Source organism: Neolamprologus multifasciatus, chromosome 20 (assembly GCF_963576455.1).
Source record: "Neolamprologus multifasciatus chromosome 20, fNeoMul1.2, whole genome shotgun sequence".
NCBI lineage: Eukaryota > Metazoa > Chordata > Actinopteri > Cichliformes > Cichlidae > Neolamprologus > Neolamprologus multifasciatus.
The window spans coordinates 30955556-30976767 of record NC_140458.1 but is presented as its reverse complement, the minus strand read 5'-3'; the positions used below and the strand labels follow the sequence as shown (position 1 = coordinate 30976767).

The following is a 21212-nucleotide window of genomic DNA, read 5'->3' as shown; positions in this document are numbered from 1 at the left end:
AAAGGAGTACTTCTGCAAATGTGCAAAAGGAAGGAAAGGTTTTATAAAATCTTTGAAGCTCCAGAGGAAGCAGCATGAAATGTGATGATAGCACAGCAAGTCAAGTCTACATTAGCCACCACTTACACACTCTTAATGCCAGCTATGGTGTCTGCTGATGATTTGCAGTGTAGGTAATGTAGGCACCAGGTTTTGACAAGGAATAACAACATATGGAAAACCTCTTGGTTTAATCTGACAGCGTAAAGCTGAGCGCGCAGATCTGCTAAAATAAACCTTTATGGTTTTAGATAACAGAACTCGCCTCCTCCGGTGTTACCTCAGGTCATCCCTGGTATTTTGTGGCCCGTTTTTGCTCTGATCTTGAAATCCTCTCAAGACTTACTGTGTGGTAACAAACTCTGCGGTCATCATGCAGCAACCTCCAGGACTGAAAAAAGTGCCAAAATCTGCAGTTCCTTGAGTCTGGCTCCAAAAGTGAGTCGAGCCATGTGTTAAAATGCCCAACTTAACAGCGGAAATAAAACTGCTTGCATCCAGATCCAAAAATATTTTCTCTACAGCAAATTTCCTCCATCATGACAACTGTACATGGGGTCATTTTTCATAACAAGTTTTAAAGTTACAGGCGTGGCCACTTTGACTGACACGTGGATGGACTTTCACTGCTGCAGACTTCTTTGTCGTGTTTGTGCTCTTTTTATAACCTCTGATTACAAAAACCCGTGATGGTGATGGCAATAATAAAAAACAAAAACAAAAAAAGGGGCTTTAAAAACCAATGAGCATCATCACAGTGGGTTTTTCCATCTTTCACATACAGCCTAGTCTCGGAAAAGGAAATTAGACTTTTTGTAGAACACCCAGACCATTATGAATAATCAAAATTTACTATTATCAATATATTGCCAAACTGGTTGCAATATTAGTTTATATTGTTAGAAAGGGGATTCTGAAACCCTTGACCTCCAGGTGGGGGACATGCCATACCACCCACAATGGAGGACTGGTTTTGGCCAGTAGTGGTGGCAAACTCAGTCGACCCCTCGGAACTGGGCTCTGAACTTTTTTGCACCGTTTGATGTCACCGAGATTGGGCAAGTATCAATATAGGTGGTTGGAATGCTTTGCTGTTTGTTTTTACAATGTTTATAATAAGTTAAAGGATTTTCTGCTTTTTATATTTATTGGCTGTGTGTTTGGTAAGTAAGTAAAAAAAGTTTTTGACTAAAAAATGATAGCAAAATAAAAGTGTCATATTCACTGAATTGAAAACTGAGTAATAAACCAGGGCACACAATACTGAAAACCATAGGAAAGGCACTAATGACTCATCTGTAGAAATAAACAAACCTTCACCTATTTAATGTATAGCTACATCCACTCATTTCTGGAGAGAAAGCTGAAAAAAAGTCCCTGCTATGTCATGCTTTCTGAAAATTAACTAGAGTAGAGGAATATGCACTTACAGTATACATGCTTGACTGGTGCTGGAGTTACAAACAGATTACAGCTGGTTATGAAAGGAAACCACACCCCAAAAGAAAAAAAAGAAAGTCTAAAAAATTATTTTAGTGAATGGTTTGATATACATAGATTCTGCTGTGGCTAAAGGTCTCAAAATATTTCAGATCAAACAGAAAAAATCAGGGATATAAGAAAAACATACAAAAATAATTGTTACCTGATCTGCAACTGAACATATTAATCCATTTAATCTCCCAGACTATTAAAAGCAGCAAAAACTGAAGACCTAAAGGGCAAGTTCTGTGTAACTTGAGCTTGATAACAATTTTGCAATAAGTATAATCTATTATTGTACAGCTGCTTTTTAATACTAAAGTGCAGCGAAGTGCGTTCTGTGTGCACTGTTGGTTTTAAAATAAATATAGGAGATTCTTGTTGAGATAAATCAAATTTATTACAGTTAGAACTGCAGTGAAGACAGTGTTTATTCAGTAAGTTACAGGGAAAGGACCCATCACTGAAACTACAGTGGTTCTGAGGCATACTGAGTACACGTACACACAAAAGGAAACAAAACAAAACAACCTTAACTGCAATGTTTCCTGTTAAGGTTGAGCTTAATGTCAATTCAAATCACTAAACATACAATCTGCAGGCCAGGACAGGATCTCAGAAATGTGCAGTGTCCCCTCTACCTTTTCTGTGTTCCAATGAAGGCCATGTGTTGGAAGTGGAAATGGCACAAGCTGATATCCCTTCTTCTCACTCATGGACTCTTCTTGTTAGCTAGAGACGGAGTGAGTAATTCAATAAGTCAAGTATTCATTTATTACTTTCCTTTTCAATCATGGGGCAATTTTCTTTTACTTCCCCCATCCACCTCCACACTGAGAAAGAAAAAGTGATACGAGTTCTGCAACTTCCATCTGTGGCAGCGCTCGTCGTCTTACTGCAGCTTAATTACAAAATATTGGCGCCGTTTTCTGTAAAGATTACTCACTGTAGGAGGCCCTACATAATTTGGACCGGAGGGTTTGTCACAGAAAATAATACAATGCAACTGGGCTTTCTGTATTAGATTTCCGCTTTTAGCCTCCTTGACATTTCAAGCTGCATGAACTAATACATCTGTTATTTGTTGATCATTTGATTATTAACATACTTCACAAACCAAATCAGCTGCCCTGCTGGAGACACAGATACAGCTCAGCAGACTGCCTTCGGTTTTTCTCCCGCAAACACGGCTCGCAAAGATGCACAATTCAGCCCACAGTGAAAAACGAAAGTGGGGGGAGAGAGAGAGGGAGAGAGGAAAAAAAACATTTATCTTCCCCTCCTTTGAGCGTATGAGCACTCTGACACCGGCATGGAACAAAGCCCGTCATCACATTCTAATCTCGAATTTCAGGGGTTTTATTTCACCCAAATGCCACCCTGCTGGCCTTGTAAATTATTGACAGACTGACACCAATGCGAAAGGACACATAAAAGAGGCTAAAAGCTCCGGCCCTGGAAGAGCATGTCCTCTCCTATTCCCATCAACAGCGAGCCAAACTCTGCTAATGCTCCACTGGAACCTCACGGTAACACCGAGACTCAAGCACCACCTTATGATTCCTGACCCGCAGATGCGCTGTACAGCAGACATATTGTGTGCGGCGCTGCCTCTTTGGTCTGAGTCTTAGTACAATCACAAGGACACCGAGGCAAAGCTGCGGATTATCTGATCAAATCATGGAAATTAAAGGCAGTAAGTCACACATGGTTAGTACTGCATAAAGGCTGATAAAAGTCATTCTGATTTGACTGCTGCTTGTCACTTGTCCTTTCAAAGAAACATCACAACATAGCGCTCGGCTCGGGATACAGTCATTTAGTTTGAAGAAAAGTAAAATGTGGTAACCTGTGTGTCATCGCACAGGTCTGGCTCTTCTTACACTTGCACTCCTACTCCTCCTTCTGCTCAACATTATGATGTGACGAAAGCAAGTGGAAACTGACAAAAAAAGAAAGAAAGAAAGAAATAAAAACCTGTATGTGAGAGCAGTGAGAAACAAAGCTATCAGCAGGGATGAGAGGTGGTCTTCTGAAGTGTTTTTGTACTCTTATGTTGGTCTAATCGACTTCGCTCTCGTTGCTGGCACCTTCGGGCCGCCTCAGTTTGTCTACCTGTTCATTAATCTGTCCGTCCCCACCTCGCCGGTCCTCTGTCTGCATGCTTAGACCACCCTCCTCCTCCTCCTCTTCTTCTTCTTCTTCTACATGGCTTACATCATCTTCATCTTCATCTTTCCTCTCCTCCTCTCCCTGCACCTCCATGCGAACCTGGTCGAGGGGCAGCGCTGTGCCCAGGCCCACGGTGCAAATATCTCCATTGATACCATGGGCTCCATCGGGCCCTCCCAGTGCATCCTGGGGGCTGTGGAGTCCATTTTTGATGGGGGACGAGGTGGTGGACTCGTTGCTGAGAGGGGAGATGTCACTGCTGCTGTTGGTGTGGTTAATGGACGGTGAGCTAGATGCTGCAGGTGGCTTCAGGGGGATCTGCCATGAGGGGATCTTAGGAACAGAGGGAGTGGAGGGGAACTGTTTCCTGTAAGGGGTGACAGACAACAGCGTTGAACAGAATTAGGCCTGATTGCAACTTCATCGCAAAGCTCGCTGTGATCAAAAGACGTGAAAAGAGCTTTCCCACGATGTAAACAACCATATTTGGACATAATATGACCACAAAACCATGTATAACTTTCCAACCAAGCTCACGTCTCAACACTTTTTTGCATTTTAGCATGCAGCCACACACTAACCACCCTATGTAATTCTCATAATTACAGCAGAGAAAATGTTTTTTTTTTTCTCCCCCCCGAAACAGCCAGATGTTCATCACACCTGGTAAAGATGCTCTAAGATTTTTTAATTACACCCACTGCAGCTTTTAAGATCAAAAAGACAATGTTGAATGGCTTTCAGCACTTCTTGGTGCTTAAAAAAACAGTTTGGAGACGATTTGGATCATTTGAACAGGAAAGGAACAAGTTTGGAGACAGATGGTGATACGGAGCCTTTATTTTGTAATTCAATCCTTTGCCAGAAAACTCATTGTGACAGTCAGGATGAAGTCAAGAAAGCAAATGACAAAGGGATTATTACTGATTAGAATGTATGAGGGGAAGAAAACAAGCTCAACTACACAGTACTGAGGCAATTTTCGTCCTCGCAGGTTTTCTGATGTACACTCTTACTTCAGGCTTCATTATAGACACTAATACATAATCATGCATGCTAATGGGCCTGACTGAGCTGGGCTGCGGCTGACTAGATTGCGGAACAAAGCTGAAAAGAAAGAGGGGACGTCTATCACCACGCTCACAGAAAAGGCCTTGCGCATTCTTTTTTATTATTAACCATCACACTATAGGTACATTTAGACTTTGCAGTTAAGTAATTTTCAAAGTTTATAGCATTGCACAGTCTGTCCAACAGAGTAGCTCCAAGTCTATTGTTTATAATGCCGTCAGTGCTGAATGCAGCAGAGTGACATCACAGCTGACAAGACCGCGCTGCAGAGTGAAGCAACATCCTCTCAGTGCTGGTAGCCAACTAGTTTTCAAATGACCTTGCTAAAGCATTATAATCATCAACTCTTTTCACAAAAAAGCAATATGAGCCATCGTATCGATATTATAAGAATGGTTTTGCTCTGTATCAGTATAAATGTTGGCCTAAAAAGTCAGGTTCCATCTGGATTAGGAGATTTTCTCAGTTTTTACAATCTTATTTATTTTGTAAAAAATGAATATAATTTTTTTATGAAGCTGCAGCACATCAACTGGAGTATATTAATGGTATGTTACTAACACCAGTTGATGCCTGATGTATGTTAACTGGCCCAACCAAGTCACGAAATGTTATAATAAAGACTGATGTGATTATCATGTGTTCTCTTGTTTTCTTATGTATTAGTACACAAACCTTCAGGTAATCTAAAGTAGTTTAGAACAAAGGTGTGAGTTCCAATTTTTTGTCTTAAAGAAAAGACAGCCACCTTGAAGCGGGCTCTCCAGTTTTTCTGTCACTGAACTGTGAAATCATCCCCTAGGGTCAGTCTGTCAGGGGTCTAATACAAGGTCATGAAGTGTCTGGGGGAGCACGCCTGGCGCGTTGTTCTGGCATAGAAACACAGATCTGGCATGTATCCCAAATGCGCAGCAGCGTTTGGGAGCAGTCAACTGCTGCTCAACGTGACAAACTTGTAGTAGATATCAGCTAAATTTAGACCAGGCAGGTTTTTTTTTTTAAATTTTAGTTTTGGAAAGAGCTTTTGATGAGTGTGGAATGATCGCAAAAGAGCTTTATAGTTGCACGCTTTCTGAGAGTGTAAACTCAGACGTCCAGGGACAAAATATGGACTTTGAGTTTCGGTCCACTAACATTAACAACCATATCTCACAGCCTTACTCAGCATCAGGCTTTAGTGATGTGATGACAACAGATCACTGTTCACTGAATGTAAATTTGTCAAGGTATGTTTAATAGTCACCAATTAACTGTCAGGCTCAAAGTTAATGTACAACATCTGCAAATATGATACAATTGCTGCTAGGTGTTGCATTAGAAATACACATTTAAAATATATATTATAATGTGTCAGTAGCTTCTATTAACCCTACACAAACCAAAACAAGTTTCAGGTGTAAACTTAAGGTGTTGGATAGGCAGTTTAAATTTGATTTCATGTGTGGTGTAAAAGATGTGCTGTCTAGGGCTGGGTATCGTCACTGATTTCTAGAATCGATTCGATTCCGATTCACAAGGTCCCGGAACGATTCGATCCACGATTCGATTCAATTCGATTTGTATCTGGGAAATTTTGCCCCAGACAGTCAGAAATATTATAATTCAGATCAGTACATTTACATATTTTTGTATCTATAAAAAGGGAGCTGAAACTCGCAAGACTTTATCAGAGGTGTGAGCGTCACAGCAGATGCCTTTGTGTCAAAGTAGCTGAAGATAAAACACAGAAAAACATGAAGGTGATTTTCCTGGCCTGGGAAAATATTCTGCAGTACATCAAAAACGAAAGAAAACCATTAATCAACATATGAACATTACCTCTGAAGTTACAGCGGTTTTAGTAGAGACACGGCTAAGCGTTTTGCATTTTGCATAATTTTAAAAAGTTTCAATTTGTTCAGAAGCCTGTTGAACAGCAGAAATTAGGTTTTCTTTTCGGAAGTAAGTAAAAGGAAAAAACCAGCGGCCGACAGCGCTGTAAACAACGGTAGACTTGTGCGTAACAAGCAAGCGATTAATGCAGAAAATAGATTTTTAGACGGGAAACTGTTCTTGAAGTACAGAAGGAGAGAGAGAGCTGTGCACGAAGTGTGATTTTATCATGTTGGAAGCAAAACAGCAAAAGTAAGAGGGAATTCATGATGATGTTTATGTGAAGCGTAGTTTGGATCTTCTTTTGCTGCTGGTTTGGTCAATATTGTTTGAAGAGATATAAAACTAACAGCTTTAGAATCAATGCAAAAAGTGCGTAAACAAAAAGCGTGGATCCGCCGAAACATCAGAATCAGCGAGCTGTCGGCTTTCAGCCCTGACCGTGTCCGTGCCGTCGGGTGAGAAAGGCGACATCTCACTGATTCTGATCCGTCGGCGGGTCCTCGCTGTGTGTTTACGTCTTTGTGCAGAGTCCGTGTTCCTGCTCTCATTCACTGTTTCAGCTGTTTGGTGGTTGTTGAAATTTTGTGAGGTTTCAACCTGAGATTCTGGCATTTCGGGAAAAATAAATTTATATTAAAAAATCGATTCAGGATTTTAATGAATCGATATCACGTTATCCGAGCCAGAATCGATTTTAATCGATAAATCGATTATCAAAACCCACCCCTAGTGCTGTCAAAAATCACATCTGAATAAGAGCTACCACATGCTAACAAATGAGTTGTTTTATGAATCAAATTGCATATCATGTTGATGGTGCTTTGTCCCAGTTTTACACTGTCACACAGTTCAAATGGACTGCATTAAGGAACTCAAACGTGCAAAAAAACACCAAGTCCTAAGCCTTTCAATGCACACACACGCACACACACACACACACCTGGCCTGTTTCATGTGACAGGGGTCGGGATAACTTTGTTACCTGCTGAGCAGTAAGCCCTTCAAAGAGATGATCTCAGCCTTCAGCTCTCCTACTGTTTGGCTGTCCAGAATGCGGCTCGTTGAGGACGAGGCCTGTAGGAAAAATACAAGTGAAACACGCACAACTGTCAAAAACACACACACACGAAACACTGTTCAGGGTTTCAGCACAATTGAGCTTTCTGTAGGACTTTCAACAGCTCCTCTATGATTGATTTCAACGATATGAGTTAATAAAAAAGGTTCTTTAAAAAAAAAAAAAAAAAAAAAGGCCGGCTGGTAAACAAACATGGTAGATGCAAATGCTAAAAGCCACATGTTTGTGTATAGTCAGGTCATCCGTCGCCATAACAACCTCACAACTGCCTACTGCCGGCGATGACAAAAAAGGACAAACAATCTCACTGTATCCACCTTTATGGCGTCAGAAAGTCCAGTGAGTGTGAATCATGCTGTTTTTACATAATTTTCCATACTATCTAGAAAAGATTAGGCCAGTGTGTTGTGTTTTGGATAATGACTATCTTGAACAATAGCCGCATTCATGAAGGCAGACCAAAGCTTAGCAGTTTGTTTTGTCCTTTTTGTCTTTTATCAAAGGCGTGTGTAGCCACACACGGGCATTGGTGCAGCATGAAATGTTAAAGGGTATAATGGAAACGTATTTGAATAGCAAATTGCTGCTGAAAATCTGTCTCTGCAGCAATTTTTTTAAGGAACAAGCTGGACTTTGACTGAGGCAGCTGTAAAATAGGGAGTTTTGATAAAGGCCTGGAATGATAAAACTACTAACTGAACAACAAACATGGAAATGAGGAAGAACCTGCAGGCCCTGCCTGCTTGCACCTGAATGTTTTCAGTGGGTTATGCATGTTAAACAAAAGAGAAAAGGAAAAAAAGTGAGTCTTCCGAAGGCATCAAATAATGATTTACAAGGCAGGAGGGGGGAAAAACAAAACAAAAGACATTTGTTACACAGAAGTCCATACATTTTTACAATGCCCTTCAAAACTATTCAAATAAAGCTACCTGAAAAGGAAATGTCATTCTTTGGAAGAACTGCGCACAGATGTACGTAGCCTGCGGCGAGACTCAATTATCTAACCATGAAAATGTTTTGGAAGGTGTTAAGTAGATAACTGCTAACCATTCTTAGTCTAGTCCTGCACACAAAATACAAACATGCGTGAGGATAAACTGGCAAGACCAGAGGGAGTAGAAGGAGCAGACAAGGGAAAAAGTGGGATAAAAGAAAAGTAAAAACTGTAATTAAGACTCTCCTGACTCACCAGAGGAAGCTTGTTAGGAAGCGTGGACCCCCTATCGAGGGGAGAGGGATAACTTGGACTCTTTCGCTTGTAATTAAATCTAAGAGAAATTAATTGAATCACATCTGAAAGGGATCAGACTCATTTACAGTGGATGGAAGGAGGCAGAGGAGGAGAAGTGAAAGGAGACAGAAAAGGAGGCGAGTGGGAAAGAGGTTTTTTTGGGGGGGGGAGGGGGGGGGGGGGGTGGGGGCTCTTATCGCTCCTAAACCTTGCTGATAAGGAGTCATGTTTTAGAGGTGGTGCATTGGAGGCCTGCTGAAGACACTCTTATTACAGCCGTCACCTCATTAGAACCATCTTAATCCCTCGCCTCCCCAAGGCACCCGTATAATAAGGCTGAATTCTGCTTCTCTCTCATTTTATGATGGGAAAAAAATTAATTGCTGTGTAGGCTGAGCTAAAAGATTTCCAAGGCGCAGAATCAACTGAAGAAAAAAGGGCCGATTACTCCAAATAAGTGAATTGTAATGATTTCTATATACTTATGTCACATAACATTAGAAAAGAAGGCTTTAGAGCAGACTTGTTAACCACCAGCTACATACATAATATGCATTATCTACAGAGCAGCGCCATATAATATCTCACATCAAGGCTTGTCACACAACACTAACTCTGACATATGTCTTATTAAGTCTGAAGAAACCTAATTAAATGTTGGGCCAGGGCTGGATTTCAGCTCTGAGATACATTATGTCAGTATATATATATACACACACACATTGTGTAAGAATCGTGTGTTAAGTGCACTGGGTGTTTGGATGGAGGCTGAGTGGTGGGGGTATCAGTGACTGCAGCGAATTGAAGTACGCCTCGCTTTAAAAGCCCCACCTGAAGTGCTGACACATGTCCAATAGACCGCACGAGTGTGTCAGTTGTGATGTTTTAACAAACTGCTGATCAAAATATTTAACCGCTGCAATTTCTCAGCAGCTTTGATTACAAAAGCATCTTTTAAGAGACACTTCCAGCTCTTTCCAGCCATTGCAGTGCAGAATCCGACCTGTGCGCTATTATACATCACGGCAGCCTTGGTTATGTTATTCATTTTTAAATGTACTTTGATATATGTTGCTTTTGTTGAAATGCTTTTCTTATGCAAATGCATGCATCCTTGTGTTTTGTTTTGAACTGTAAACACTTATATACGATATTTACATATATATTTTGAGATTCGGATACTGACTCGTCTGTCACTATAAAGAGATGTATCCAAAATTAGATTTTGGTTCCTAGTATGTGGACATGGATTGGATACCTCTAGGTGAATAATTCATATTTTTTTTCAGTTCACTTCATCAACACAAATACATGATTTGCTAAACTACTACCATAGCCTTGTATTCAGAACTCCATTTCTAGACTTTTGCTTTGTATGCTAAAACAAATCTTCAGAGCTGTGCCTGTGCATCCCCTCCCCCCTCGTGTTTGACTTTTACTGCACTTCCTGGTGTACAGGTGCAGGGCTCTGTGTGGCCTAAGGACTGGAGAACATAATTCTCCACTTGGCTCTTTAAATCGCAAAGAGCATTATGCATAAAAACAAACAACCAAAAAACAAATAAACCCAGCAACCAAAACCCAAATAACGCAAAGTCAATCTAGCAAGGAGGTGCCACCTATTAAATTATCAACCGCCTCTGTGCTGGATGGATGCGGTTTCTTTTACTGTGTAAATACTGCTCAAAGTAAAGATTTCCTCTAACTGGTTTAAAAGCCGCGTAACTAATGTGTCTCGGGTGGATGCGTGCGTGTGATGGGGTCTGCTGGTTAACTAAGTGCTTCAGGAAAAAGAGGGGGAAAAAAGAAAAATATATATTACAAGCAAAGAAAAAAAAAGACCAAATCTAGCAGCACCCAAGGATGGCAGCGCATCTGGCTAAATGAAGATAAATGCCTGTGGACCATTAGCAACAAGATAAGATCTTTAACAAGCCTTGTTTAAGAGTGTCTGAAGGCAAATTAATTCACAGTTATTCCGCCGGCAGACAGTGTGTTTTCTTGTAACACATGTATATTTATGATGGAATTAGCTTCAAAAGGAACTCCCCAGAGGAGTGTTTTTGAGTGGAAACACTGGTACAGTGCAATTGATTTCACTCTATTTATGCACTTTCCTACTGGCAGTTCGTCTTACGCAAGCAAAAGAGACGGTTTCTAATCTTCTATGTAGTATCCACTAATAAAGAGAGCCATCAGTGAGTTGAGACAGCAGGGCAAACACAGTTAACAGGCAGATTTGTAATGATAATAGAGCAGAAATAGACTTGGCTGTTTAACATCAGGGATGAATCATCCTGAGGCAAATCTATGCTTAACAGCAGAAGTAGAATAGAACAGCATGTCTTTACAGGATCGTTTTAACGGAGAGAAAAGTGAAAAAGAGGGAAACCGTCCCAGGCAAATGTGCAGAATCAGCCCGTGTTGTGTATGTGTGTGTGTGCGAGAGTATTTAAACTCACATCCATAATGAGGTCCCCAGTTTAGGGACAGTAGACGCGCTCCGCAATTGAGCGGTTTCAGACTACGAGAAATGTTTACTTAGCAGCTGAGGAAACAGAAGTCTCCATGTGTTTTGGGTTAAAGGCACATTTCCGCGTTGAGAGGTATAATTGCTAAGCGTGGCGCGCTTTGAGCAGTGTGGCGAAGCAAACCCTGAAAGCCACAAACGGTGAATGATAAGTAGCTCCCCAGCTCCAACATGTGTTTCTCATCAAAAATGCCGGACCTGAAAACAATTTTCCAATTTCCCCCCGCGGCCTGAGACAACAGAGGGGACTGGTGCCGACTCGCAGGGAAAATTTAAGATCAACACTATAACTATAAAGCAGAGTTTATGATTTGTTTAATGGGTGTTTTGATGGGAAATATACTTTTTATACACTACTGCTGTCCAACAAGGCACTCATAGCAAATGAAGGGGACACTTTTTAATCCAATCTGTGATTTAGAGATAAATAAAATGAATAACACTGCTTTGTGCCGGAAGAAAGTCATTGTTTAAACGGGGCCTCCTGTACGCTATCTTAGATAGTTCTGTTTCAGCTCAGCGTGGGATCGAATCAGATCACAGGTCCCATCATACATGCTGATTTAGTCCATCAATGTGTTCGTTCTACACTACAGAGACAATGTGCAGCTCAGATCCTGAAAGAACAAAAAAGAGCTCTGAGTCTTCAGTTTTTGATGAACCCCGTCCAGGGAAGTTATCCATATTTTTCCTCCTCGTTTGTGCCGAAGCAGATGTGTCCACATATGTTTTCCTGCCGTATCCAGATGCTTCAGTTACACACCCATGTGCTTAACAAGCTGCGGACATAAAACATTGTCTAAGATTGTCTCTTCCAAGGCAATTTTTAGAGCCCAGAGATCATAAAGCAATTTATGAGCGCCGTTATAAAAAGCAAGCAACATTTCATCCCTGCACATAAGTTTTAGAACAATCACTCAGTCCGATTCTCCTAAACACTTACAATTCTGAGGAGATTATGGACAGCGACTATAAAAATCAAGGCAAAGAGGAACGATATGGTTAAAGATTATGGTCCCATGATGAGCTGCACCTTATTTTTTTGTAGCTTGTGTTCTGATGATATACAGTATAATAAGGCTGTCTGTCTTGGGTAGTTATGACTCAAAGATTTTAGTACACAGAGGCCTCGAGAAAACCTCCTCCCTCTCCTCATCAATCTGGAGATTTTGAGCTGCAACCTCACGTTTACCGAGCTCTTCTGCAATTCCAAAGTTACTGCCCATCTAGCTTTCCTCAAAAACATCAATCACAAAATAACGGACCTTTAAAAAGGTGTCCAAACTGCAGCGTGGCCTCGCTTACTGTCAGCACCGCGAAGTTGTTTCATTACACTGATGTTAGTCCACGATAAACATGTAATGAATAAAAACTTTCATGCTTTAATGAATGGACAGATTAAGATTTAACTTTAATTCTAAACTGGCCACAGCTTTATGTAGTACGTGTTCTAAAAGCTGACCAGTAAAACCGGCAAAAGTGGAAAGCGACGCTATCAGGTACAACGCCAGATTTCTACCTCAGTATTGGTGGTCTTCTAACAAATTGCTGGGGCTGTCAAGTGAAGGATACAGAGTTCCTGATGAGCTGCTACCCACCTGTGATGCAGCTAGTTCCTGGGAGAGGTCCTGGATTTTCTGCTGCTGCTGGACCAGCACCTCCTGGATAGAGAGCAGGGTCTGCTGCAGCTGGCTGACTGTGAAGAACAAGCAGAGTAAGAGACGACAAAGTGATTCAAGTTTGTCTTTTAAAAAAGAAAGAACGAAGAAAAAAAAAAGACGCACAGCTTTATGTTTTATGATGAAGTTATTTAATTGATACAAAACAACTGTTTTCTTTCCACAATGACAGAACCGATGAGACTCGAGTCACTGATCAAAGCGGCCCTCTGAGAATTGTAATCAAAGCTAATACCGGGTAACTTTAGTCGCAGCTTTTTGGTCCGAGGCGTCGGGGGTAGATAGTGGGAAGGAGGGGGCACATAGGATGGAGGTATTAATCTCTAGTGTCTGAACTTAAATCAAATAACAGTCTCTAACCTTCCATTATCCACCCAGACACTGCCTTCTAATGCATCTTTAAATCCTCAAACGATCAACAAAGGAAAAAAACAAGGCTCTCATTTGGGAGGAGGCTGCCAGACAAAATGTCCCCCCTAATCCTAATAAATATTGTTCTTTTTCCATTGACTTTGAAGATTGAATTAGTTCAAGTGTTGGTGTTGGAGGAAGGTGTATGATTTCAAATAACACCAGGCACAGTTTGTTGCCCCTGCTTCCAGTCACGCGTGTATTACCAAACAATGCATTAAGTTTCCCCGAGCTGATTATATTACAGAAAACCAATAAACATTCATATAAATCATGGGCGTGTAAAGTGTTAAATCAAGCCTAATAGGATTAACATCAACAGATATTGTGGCGGTCCACTGCTGAGGTTGTCAGGCCAATGGTTAAAAGCCTGTGCTGCAGCCGGCTGGACGGGATGTAAAGAACCCCTGCTCTCACATTAACCCAGGCCAGGACAAAAGACAGAGCGCCTAGCTTTGGAGCTGGGCTTCTTTTGAAAAACCAGCACAGACAAAATATTTGATCTTTCAAAGACACTAATATCTTGCAGTGACACCTGTGTTTAAATGGGTGGAGTTGTATCAATATAGGTGGGGTGCTGAAACGTTTGATCTTTTCAAGCTTTCTACAGAATACGAGTTCGAGCAGGACTGCCGGTCGGGGCTGGAGACTTTTGTGCAAACAGTTTCAGTTTTTCAGTGAGTTTTGTGATCCAGAGTGCGACCAACCTTTCTAAAGACGGCAATAAAATTAAATGGTATGGCAACCCGTGCTTAAAAAGGTGTTACTATGACGGGGTGTGCACTTTAAACCGAGAGCTGCCCTATTAGTCTGCGATTCCACCTTACCACAAAGCAGCTTATCCAGATGTGTGGGTCACTCTGCCAGCCTGTAATGCTGCGCCTCCCGAATTACCAACGCCACTGCATTTTCAGCCGTCCGCAGCTAAACTCTTTTTAATGTCTCTCCAGAAAGTTGACTCTTTTGTACGGCTTAGACTCTTATTCCCAGTTATCACAGATATGAAGCCAGGAATATTAATAAAGTCAATGACTTTGGCCAGGCATGAATCAGAAGGAGGCTGTAGCTGCAATGCGTGCGCGTGTGCATGCATTTGTGTGAGAGAGAATCAGAGGCAAGATGATGTGTGGTGCTTGCAGCTGCTGTGAGAGGGATGCACATTGTGCATTCAGTAAATTATTCAGTAAATACCTCAATATAATGTACACTACATATGTCCAGGCCTGTCTCTGTCTTTAATGGCCAGCTGGTCACCAATATGGCTCCCACCAACAAAGAGTGCCCAAACAGCCGCACAATTCCATTACAGCCTGGGCGCGCTGAAGTAGTTCCAAGATCCATTCATTAATTGTCTGTGTGAAGTTGTAGGCAAATCATAATGGGAGTCAAGGCCCTTACTCTTGAGCTGAGGCTGGCGAGAGAGACTAATGTAGTCCCCATTCAAAAGGATACATCACCTCATTGCGCCTGGCACTAGAGAAACACATGAACTTTAACAAAAGGGGGTTCAAGCAATTGGCAGCGGCGAGGCAGTCGGTCGCTATTACTCAGTGCAGAGAGGAGCGAGAGGGAGAGGAAGACAAAGAGAAAGCAGGGGGAGAAAACTCTCAGTGTAATTGCAACCCCTCTCCCCAACTGTTAACTACAACAGTCATTAACTACAATAGCAGTGTGGCTACTGCAGTCATACCAAATTAGTTCCCTCTATTGACTGAAGAAAAGACCTGTGTTTTTTTCTCTCTCCCTTTAGAGTCTCACCTTCACACTGGGAGAAGGGAAAAAAAACTCCTACTGAGAAGTCCTGTCTTTGGTAGCAAACAAAACAGGGTTTGCAAGTTGGCAAATCTCCAATCAGTGATAAGCAGAGCAAGAATGGGCAGTGAAGTAGCCAGAGGAAATGTGTTTGCATAGTTGGGAGAAAATGACCATAAAAGAACATATATTTGTTAATCAGATTCAGGGTGGCACACCTTGCACGCGATCCTACACAATTGCAGCCCTCCACCTACCTTTGCCAGCCAGAAAACAATAGCATGGGTGTGACTGGATAAAATGATAACAGCCATATTTTCATCTGCACTACGTTGGTCCGTGACAGAAGCCGTAAACTCAGATTCTCGATTTGTTTTCATTCGGAGATGACGGGAAAATCAAACAAAGGATGTCTGTATTTAAAATAATCAGATCGTATTTATAATCAAGTTCAGCCCCTCTTTGTCTCTCGGGCTAAAAAAAAAAATCTACATAAACACAGGTCTCTGCTATAGAGCCTGAAAAACAAGTGAGAGAAGTAAACACTTTACTAACAGATTAATAATATAAGGTTTACAGAATATACGTTTACACCTGTTTTACAAATGAAATATGAATTTTAAAAAATTCCTTAAGGCCTACCAAATAACATTTGAGACAAAGCTTACCTAAACAGTGCGACTTTCTTTTAAGAAATGGCATTAATGTTTCATTTAATACCCTATATGCTTGCATGTTTTAGAACATTTGGTTTAATTTAAAGAATCTGAAAATGCACCTTAGAAATAAAATGCCTTTTAATTATTATCATTAACACAAAACAAACAATACGGTGTGCCAGAGCCACCTGTCTGAAATGGGGATTGGTAGCTTTCCGGTGAAAAACACACTCTAGTTTAACACTACTGCTAACGAGACCAAAGTTTCTCAGAGTGCCTCTCTCATTTACGCCTCCCTGGATTTTTAATTATACTGACGAAGAGCACGGAAAGCATCTCTCTCCCCGCTTCTTTCTCTCCCTCCACGTCTGACAGCCAGGTTGAGATTCCTCACCTGTCCAACATGGGAGCCGCACCTGTCACCATGCACTTAATCACACTAGGCCCAGCGCTGAGCCCAGACGCCACACAGTGCCACTGCGACTCGTGCACATCGTGCACACAAACACAAACAGACGCATACACGCGCGCACAAAATTAAAATGAACTTTATGCCCACCTATGGGGAAGAGGGTGGATGATGATGATGATGGCGATGGAGGTTTGGATGGGGGGGTGAGGTTGGTGCAGGGCGGAAGGGTGGGGGAGAGATGGATGGAAGGGGGGGGAGTGAGACGGGATGGGTGGGGTGGAAGAAAAGTTGTCATTTCCCAACTCCTCATTAATATTCCGAGGTTAAGAGCTTTTCAGCGAAACGTAATTAATTGAGCCCGAGCCTGACAGTAAACAAGCAATTTCAAATTAAAGCGAAATGACAGCGGCGTCATTTGTTAAAAACGCGCAGGGCCCCCGATTTTGGCGACAGATAAATGAGGGAAAATGTTAAGGAGGGAGAAAGTGATGAAGATATTAATCTTCACCTGTCTGTGTCAGCGTGCCACTCATTGCCGCAATGTTGCTTTCCATCCTCTGCAGATGCTCCTTGTCCTCTCGGCTTCCCATAATGAGGGGAAGGATGTATTTCTGCAATTAAAAGCATGGCACAATATTACACTTCTCTCTAGTGGATAGGGGGAGAACGATGAGGAAAAGACAGGGCCACCTAGACGTGGCAGTCCAGGGTCAATGGCATTGTTTTATTGGACTTGTGCGTCACTGTCTAAACTGCATGATTAGGTGAAAAGATTTCTAGAGCGGATGATAAAATAGGTGTGTACACACGCTCGTATTGAAACCATTAGTGGGTAAGAAAATCAACAACTGTGATAACAGATTAGTCATTTTAAATATAGAGCAGAAAAGTCAAAAACCTGCTGCTTTTCTAAGCAAATAGCTGCAAGCCTAAAAGCATATTTTCAACATTATAAAAAGAATGAAACTGTGAAAAGGACAGTAAAAGCAAGAGACCAGCCTACAGGGAAAAACATGGTGGTGAACACTGAAAATAGTCTTCCACAACCCAAAACAATGTCACGCTGTTTATCATCTCTGCCACTAAATAAACAAAACTCTACCAAATGATATGTAGATCTGACAGCCAAATGAGGATGTTTGCTACCCAGTGAGAGGGTTACCCAGACGAGCAGTTTGTGAGCATCTCGCTCAGTCCTTTTCATGTAGGTTTCATATAAAGCTAATATCCACACATACATTTAGGGAACCACTGAACTGCCTTAAAATAATCTATATATCTGTGTTTGTTTATTTGCTCTTAAGGCTGAGTAACTGCCAGTTTCCAGCTCTCTGCCGGGTTTTCTCTCCAGCTCAGGTGGCAGGCAGCCACACCGGTGCAAGTAATAAACACTTTTTAGAGAAAAAGATTAAATGGGTGTCAACACGAGGTAATTAATAAGTGGGTTGCTGAGAGTGTGGTGTTTACAAGCTGCACCATAACATAAATAAAGTATGGGCACAAGCCTGGACATATGGTGCGACTGGCGCTACACTCTAGTGACATGACAGCAACCTGTGCCGTCCCACCAGGGAATCCCACCTCCCAGGTGACCGGTGGCTGGCCAACACTGCAGCATGTGGGAAACAGTGGACTGGTACAGTCCGTGAATGTGCATGTGCAGCTTTATGAAAAGCTCTGCAATGAAAAAGGAAATAATAGGACATAATAGCACTGAAGGAAAGCAAGTGCATCTGACATGGTCAGAAGGGCAATAAGGGGTACCTGCTCCCCTTCTCTCTCCTCCATACACAAAGGAGAATGGGCTGTCACCTAGTCCAAGAGCTACTGCTAAAGCTCCTGTCCTCCTTTAAAACAAGAGTAATGGCTTCCACATGCCACTCAGACTACTACTAACAACTACTATGGGATTAATGTCAGCAGGGACAAGGGGCCTCCTGAGCTCTTGTTCAAGGGCTGCTAAGCCTGATAAAAAAAAATAAAATAAGAAAAACGGTGAATATTTTTAGACTGTAGAATGTCAAAAAAAAAAAAAAAATACATGAAAAAAGTAGCTGTGTGTGGTGTCAGCAGATGTTTTTAAAGCAAAAAAAATCCATTTGAGGGGAGGAGAAAATGTGCTCAGATGACATCCTGCTTTGACGTAAAGCAGGGGAGCTTTAATAACAAGACCAAAGTGCTGTTACATAGTGCAGAGGCGTCTTCTATTCTAGCACCGTAGTTCATCATAAACTAACGCTAACCAATTTTAATGTGATATAAGGGAGAGGCAGTGCAGACAGATGTCAGGATGTGGCATATTAACGGCACAACAATTGGTCACATTAAAACAAATAAATCAGTGATGAAACAGACAAAATGAGGTTGTGGAACGTGCCTTGTAAAGCTGATAAAAACAGAATGTGATACCCCCCATAATGATGGCAAGGGCACCATAGTCTCTCCACCTGCAGCCCGTTGGACCTGGACATAGAAGAAAGATTAAACATTAAGCTTTCGACATTAATATGCATATGCACTACTTTGCCTGACTGTGCTAGTTCAACTTATTTATATAGCCCCAAATCACAGCAACAGTGTCCTCAAGGTGCTTTATACTGTAAGGTAAAGATCCTATAATAATAATAATATAGAGAAAACCCCAAACGACCCCCTATGAGCAAGCACTCTTGGTGACAGTGGGAAAGAAAAACTCCCTTTTAGCAGGAAGAAACCTCAGGGAGTGGCAGCCACCCAACGTGACTGGCTGGGAGTGAGGGGAGGAAGACGGGATACAAGACAAGACTCTTTGTGTAACTCGAGCTGCACTAAAACTTGAAATGCAGCATTAAAAGTATTGCATAATTTCTTTTAAGAGTGCTGACTGACCTTTGCACGATTAAACATTTAATATAACTCAACTAGCACTTCTTTCCATTAACAACCCCTGTGGTAAGTCTAGAGCACTTGCCTGTCATTGCAAATAACACATTGTCCTTGGCGTTGTTTTAGTGGGACAGCCACAGCAGCTCTGATTAGTGGTACTACAGCTTATTCTATAGCTCCTGATTACAGCTGAGACTGTGGTGCCACTGATTTTAAAAGGGTCATTGATCTTCCAGTATCCTTTTCTCAGAATCACATTTTCCAGTTCTTTTCCATGTAGCGCCCTCATGGAGACACGCATATACAGGAGAAACAGCCCAGAAGTGCAAAAGTAAGAAAGCCGTGGCATTCACAGGTCATTTTATGATCATGCTAACACAATTAGGTCAAATGAAAAACACTTTTTGTTCAGTAATCAAAGATTATGCAAGTTGTGTATTGGTAATCACAAGTGTATTCACTTTTGTTGCATTTCATTTTTACTTAAAGCTTTGTATTTTGCAAAATATTTTGGTTTTGGTAAAACAGTTGACATTTAATTGATATTGAACAGGACTGTACTCACCTCTCTTGTGTGTATGACATAATAATGAACCCTGTTTAAGCAGAACATCTGAACCATAAGGGTTAAGCCTACAGAAATAAACATGCACTCTTTATTGTGCTTTTCTATTAAAGGCTACCATTGTCTTCCAATGGTAGCCTTTCGGGTGGGGGTGACAGGGGCAGATACAGTGTTTATATATAAACCTTCAAAACTAAACAGAAAGGTAAGAGAGAGTGTATTTGTGCTTTTAGAAGTTGCTGTCTTGCTGAATGACAGATAATGTGAAAGTGTGTCATTGTGCAAGCTGTCATCTGGGTAGGCCAACTGTCTGTCAAAGTGGAAATTCCCCTCTTAAGAGGAGAAGCATTCAACTGAAAATGTCACTAAACAACAAACAGGTCTTGAGGAAATATATGAGTTTTTCTTTATTTACTCTGGTGGGGCCAAAATGAATAGGAAATTATTAGAGGCTAGGCCACTGAAGCACACCATTGATATTCTATTACAGGTCTGATTTCACCTAATGGGTTATGTGGTACATGTTTACTGGCTTGAAGTAAGTAAACCAGATTGATTTTGTGCCTTAGCACTTGTGTGATTTTTACATGCAAATAAAATGAGAGACCCGCTGTCATACAGGACTACATGCTATATTTCCAAGGTGAATGCTACTTTATTCTCCATCTCAAGGGCACATTTCATTGCTTTTGCAGCACACTGCAATGATCCCGTAACCTTTCCTATCGAAAATTTTGAATCAATCTCCAACATCCATATGGTAACCACATAAATTTAGGTCTTCGTCAACATAGCTGAGATAGACTTGTCACCTATCCCAGAATACGGCGCATCTGAAAGGCCTGGAAGTCCTTGGGATAGGTGTTTGACCCTGAACAAGCCTCACTGCATCACCAGGGGTCTTCACTTTCTCTTTTCTCCTCTTTTAGGACCTTTCATTCTTTCCCCCATCTCTTCTTTTTTCTATACCACTTCTACCTGTCCTTTTTTTTTTTTTATTTGGTCACTTAAGCTGTGGAACTGTGGTCTCCATCCCCCGTTTTTCCAATCTCCTCTCAAATTTATTGGGTTCAGTGGAGGCCTTCCTGTCCTTCTACCGTGTGGAAATAGAGATCAGAGTATCCATTACTTCGACAGAGATGGATGCGGGTCCCTGTGCACCGTCCCCATAAGAAGGACATCACAGGGAGGTAGCCCCCTCTTTTCGGCATGACCCCCCATACAAGACTCCGCGCTCTCACCTCATTATGCAGTTCCCTTATAGCCGTTTTGATATAAAACCCTCCACTATGGACAGAGAGCTGCGAGTCTTCCTAACTACATGGCCATCCCATCAACATCACATTCATTACAAAACATGAGATGCTGGGGGAGTCAAGGACAGTGTG

General features: G+C 41.6%; 1 protein-coding gene across 1 annotated transcript in view; it reads right to left on the bottom strand.

Annotated features, from left to right (window-relative positions):
- Positions 1-1896: 1896 nt before the first annotated feature.
- The window catches only part of pex14 (peroxisomal biogenesis factor 14), a 45303-nt gene continuing 25987 nt past the window's right edge, over positions 1897-21212 (bottom strand). The window contains exons 5-9 of the mRNA XM_085145513.1: positions 18772-18857; positions 16903-17005; positions 13080-13177; positions 7622-7713; positions 1897-4060 (exon numbers count right to left, since the gene is read on the bottom strand). Coding sequence (XP_085001639.1) covers positions 3583-4060; positions 7622-7713; positions 13080-13177; positions 16903-17005; positions 18772-18857 — 857 coding nt within the window. The 3' untranslated portion in view covers positions 1897-3582. The remainder of the gene's footprint in view (positions 4061-7621; positions 7714-13079; positions 13178-16902; positions 17006-18771; positions 18858-21212) is intronic.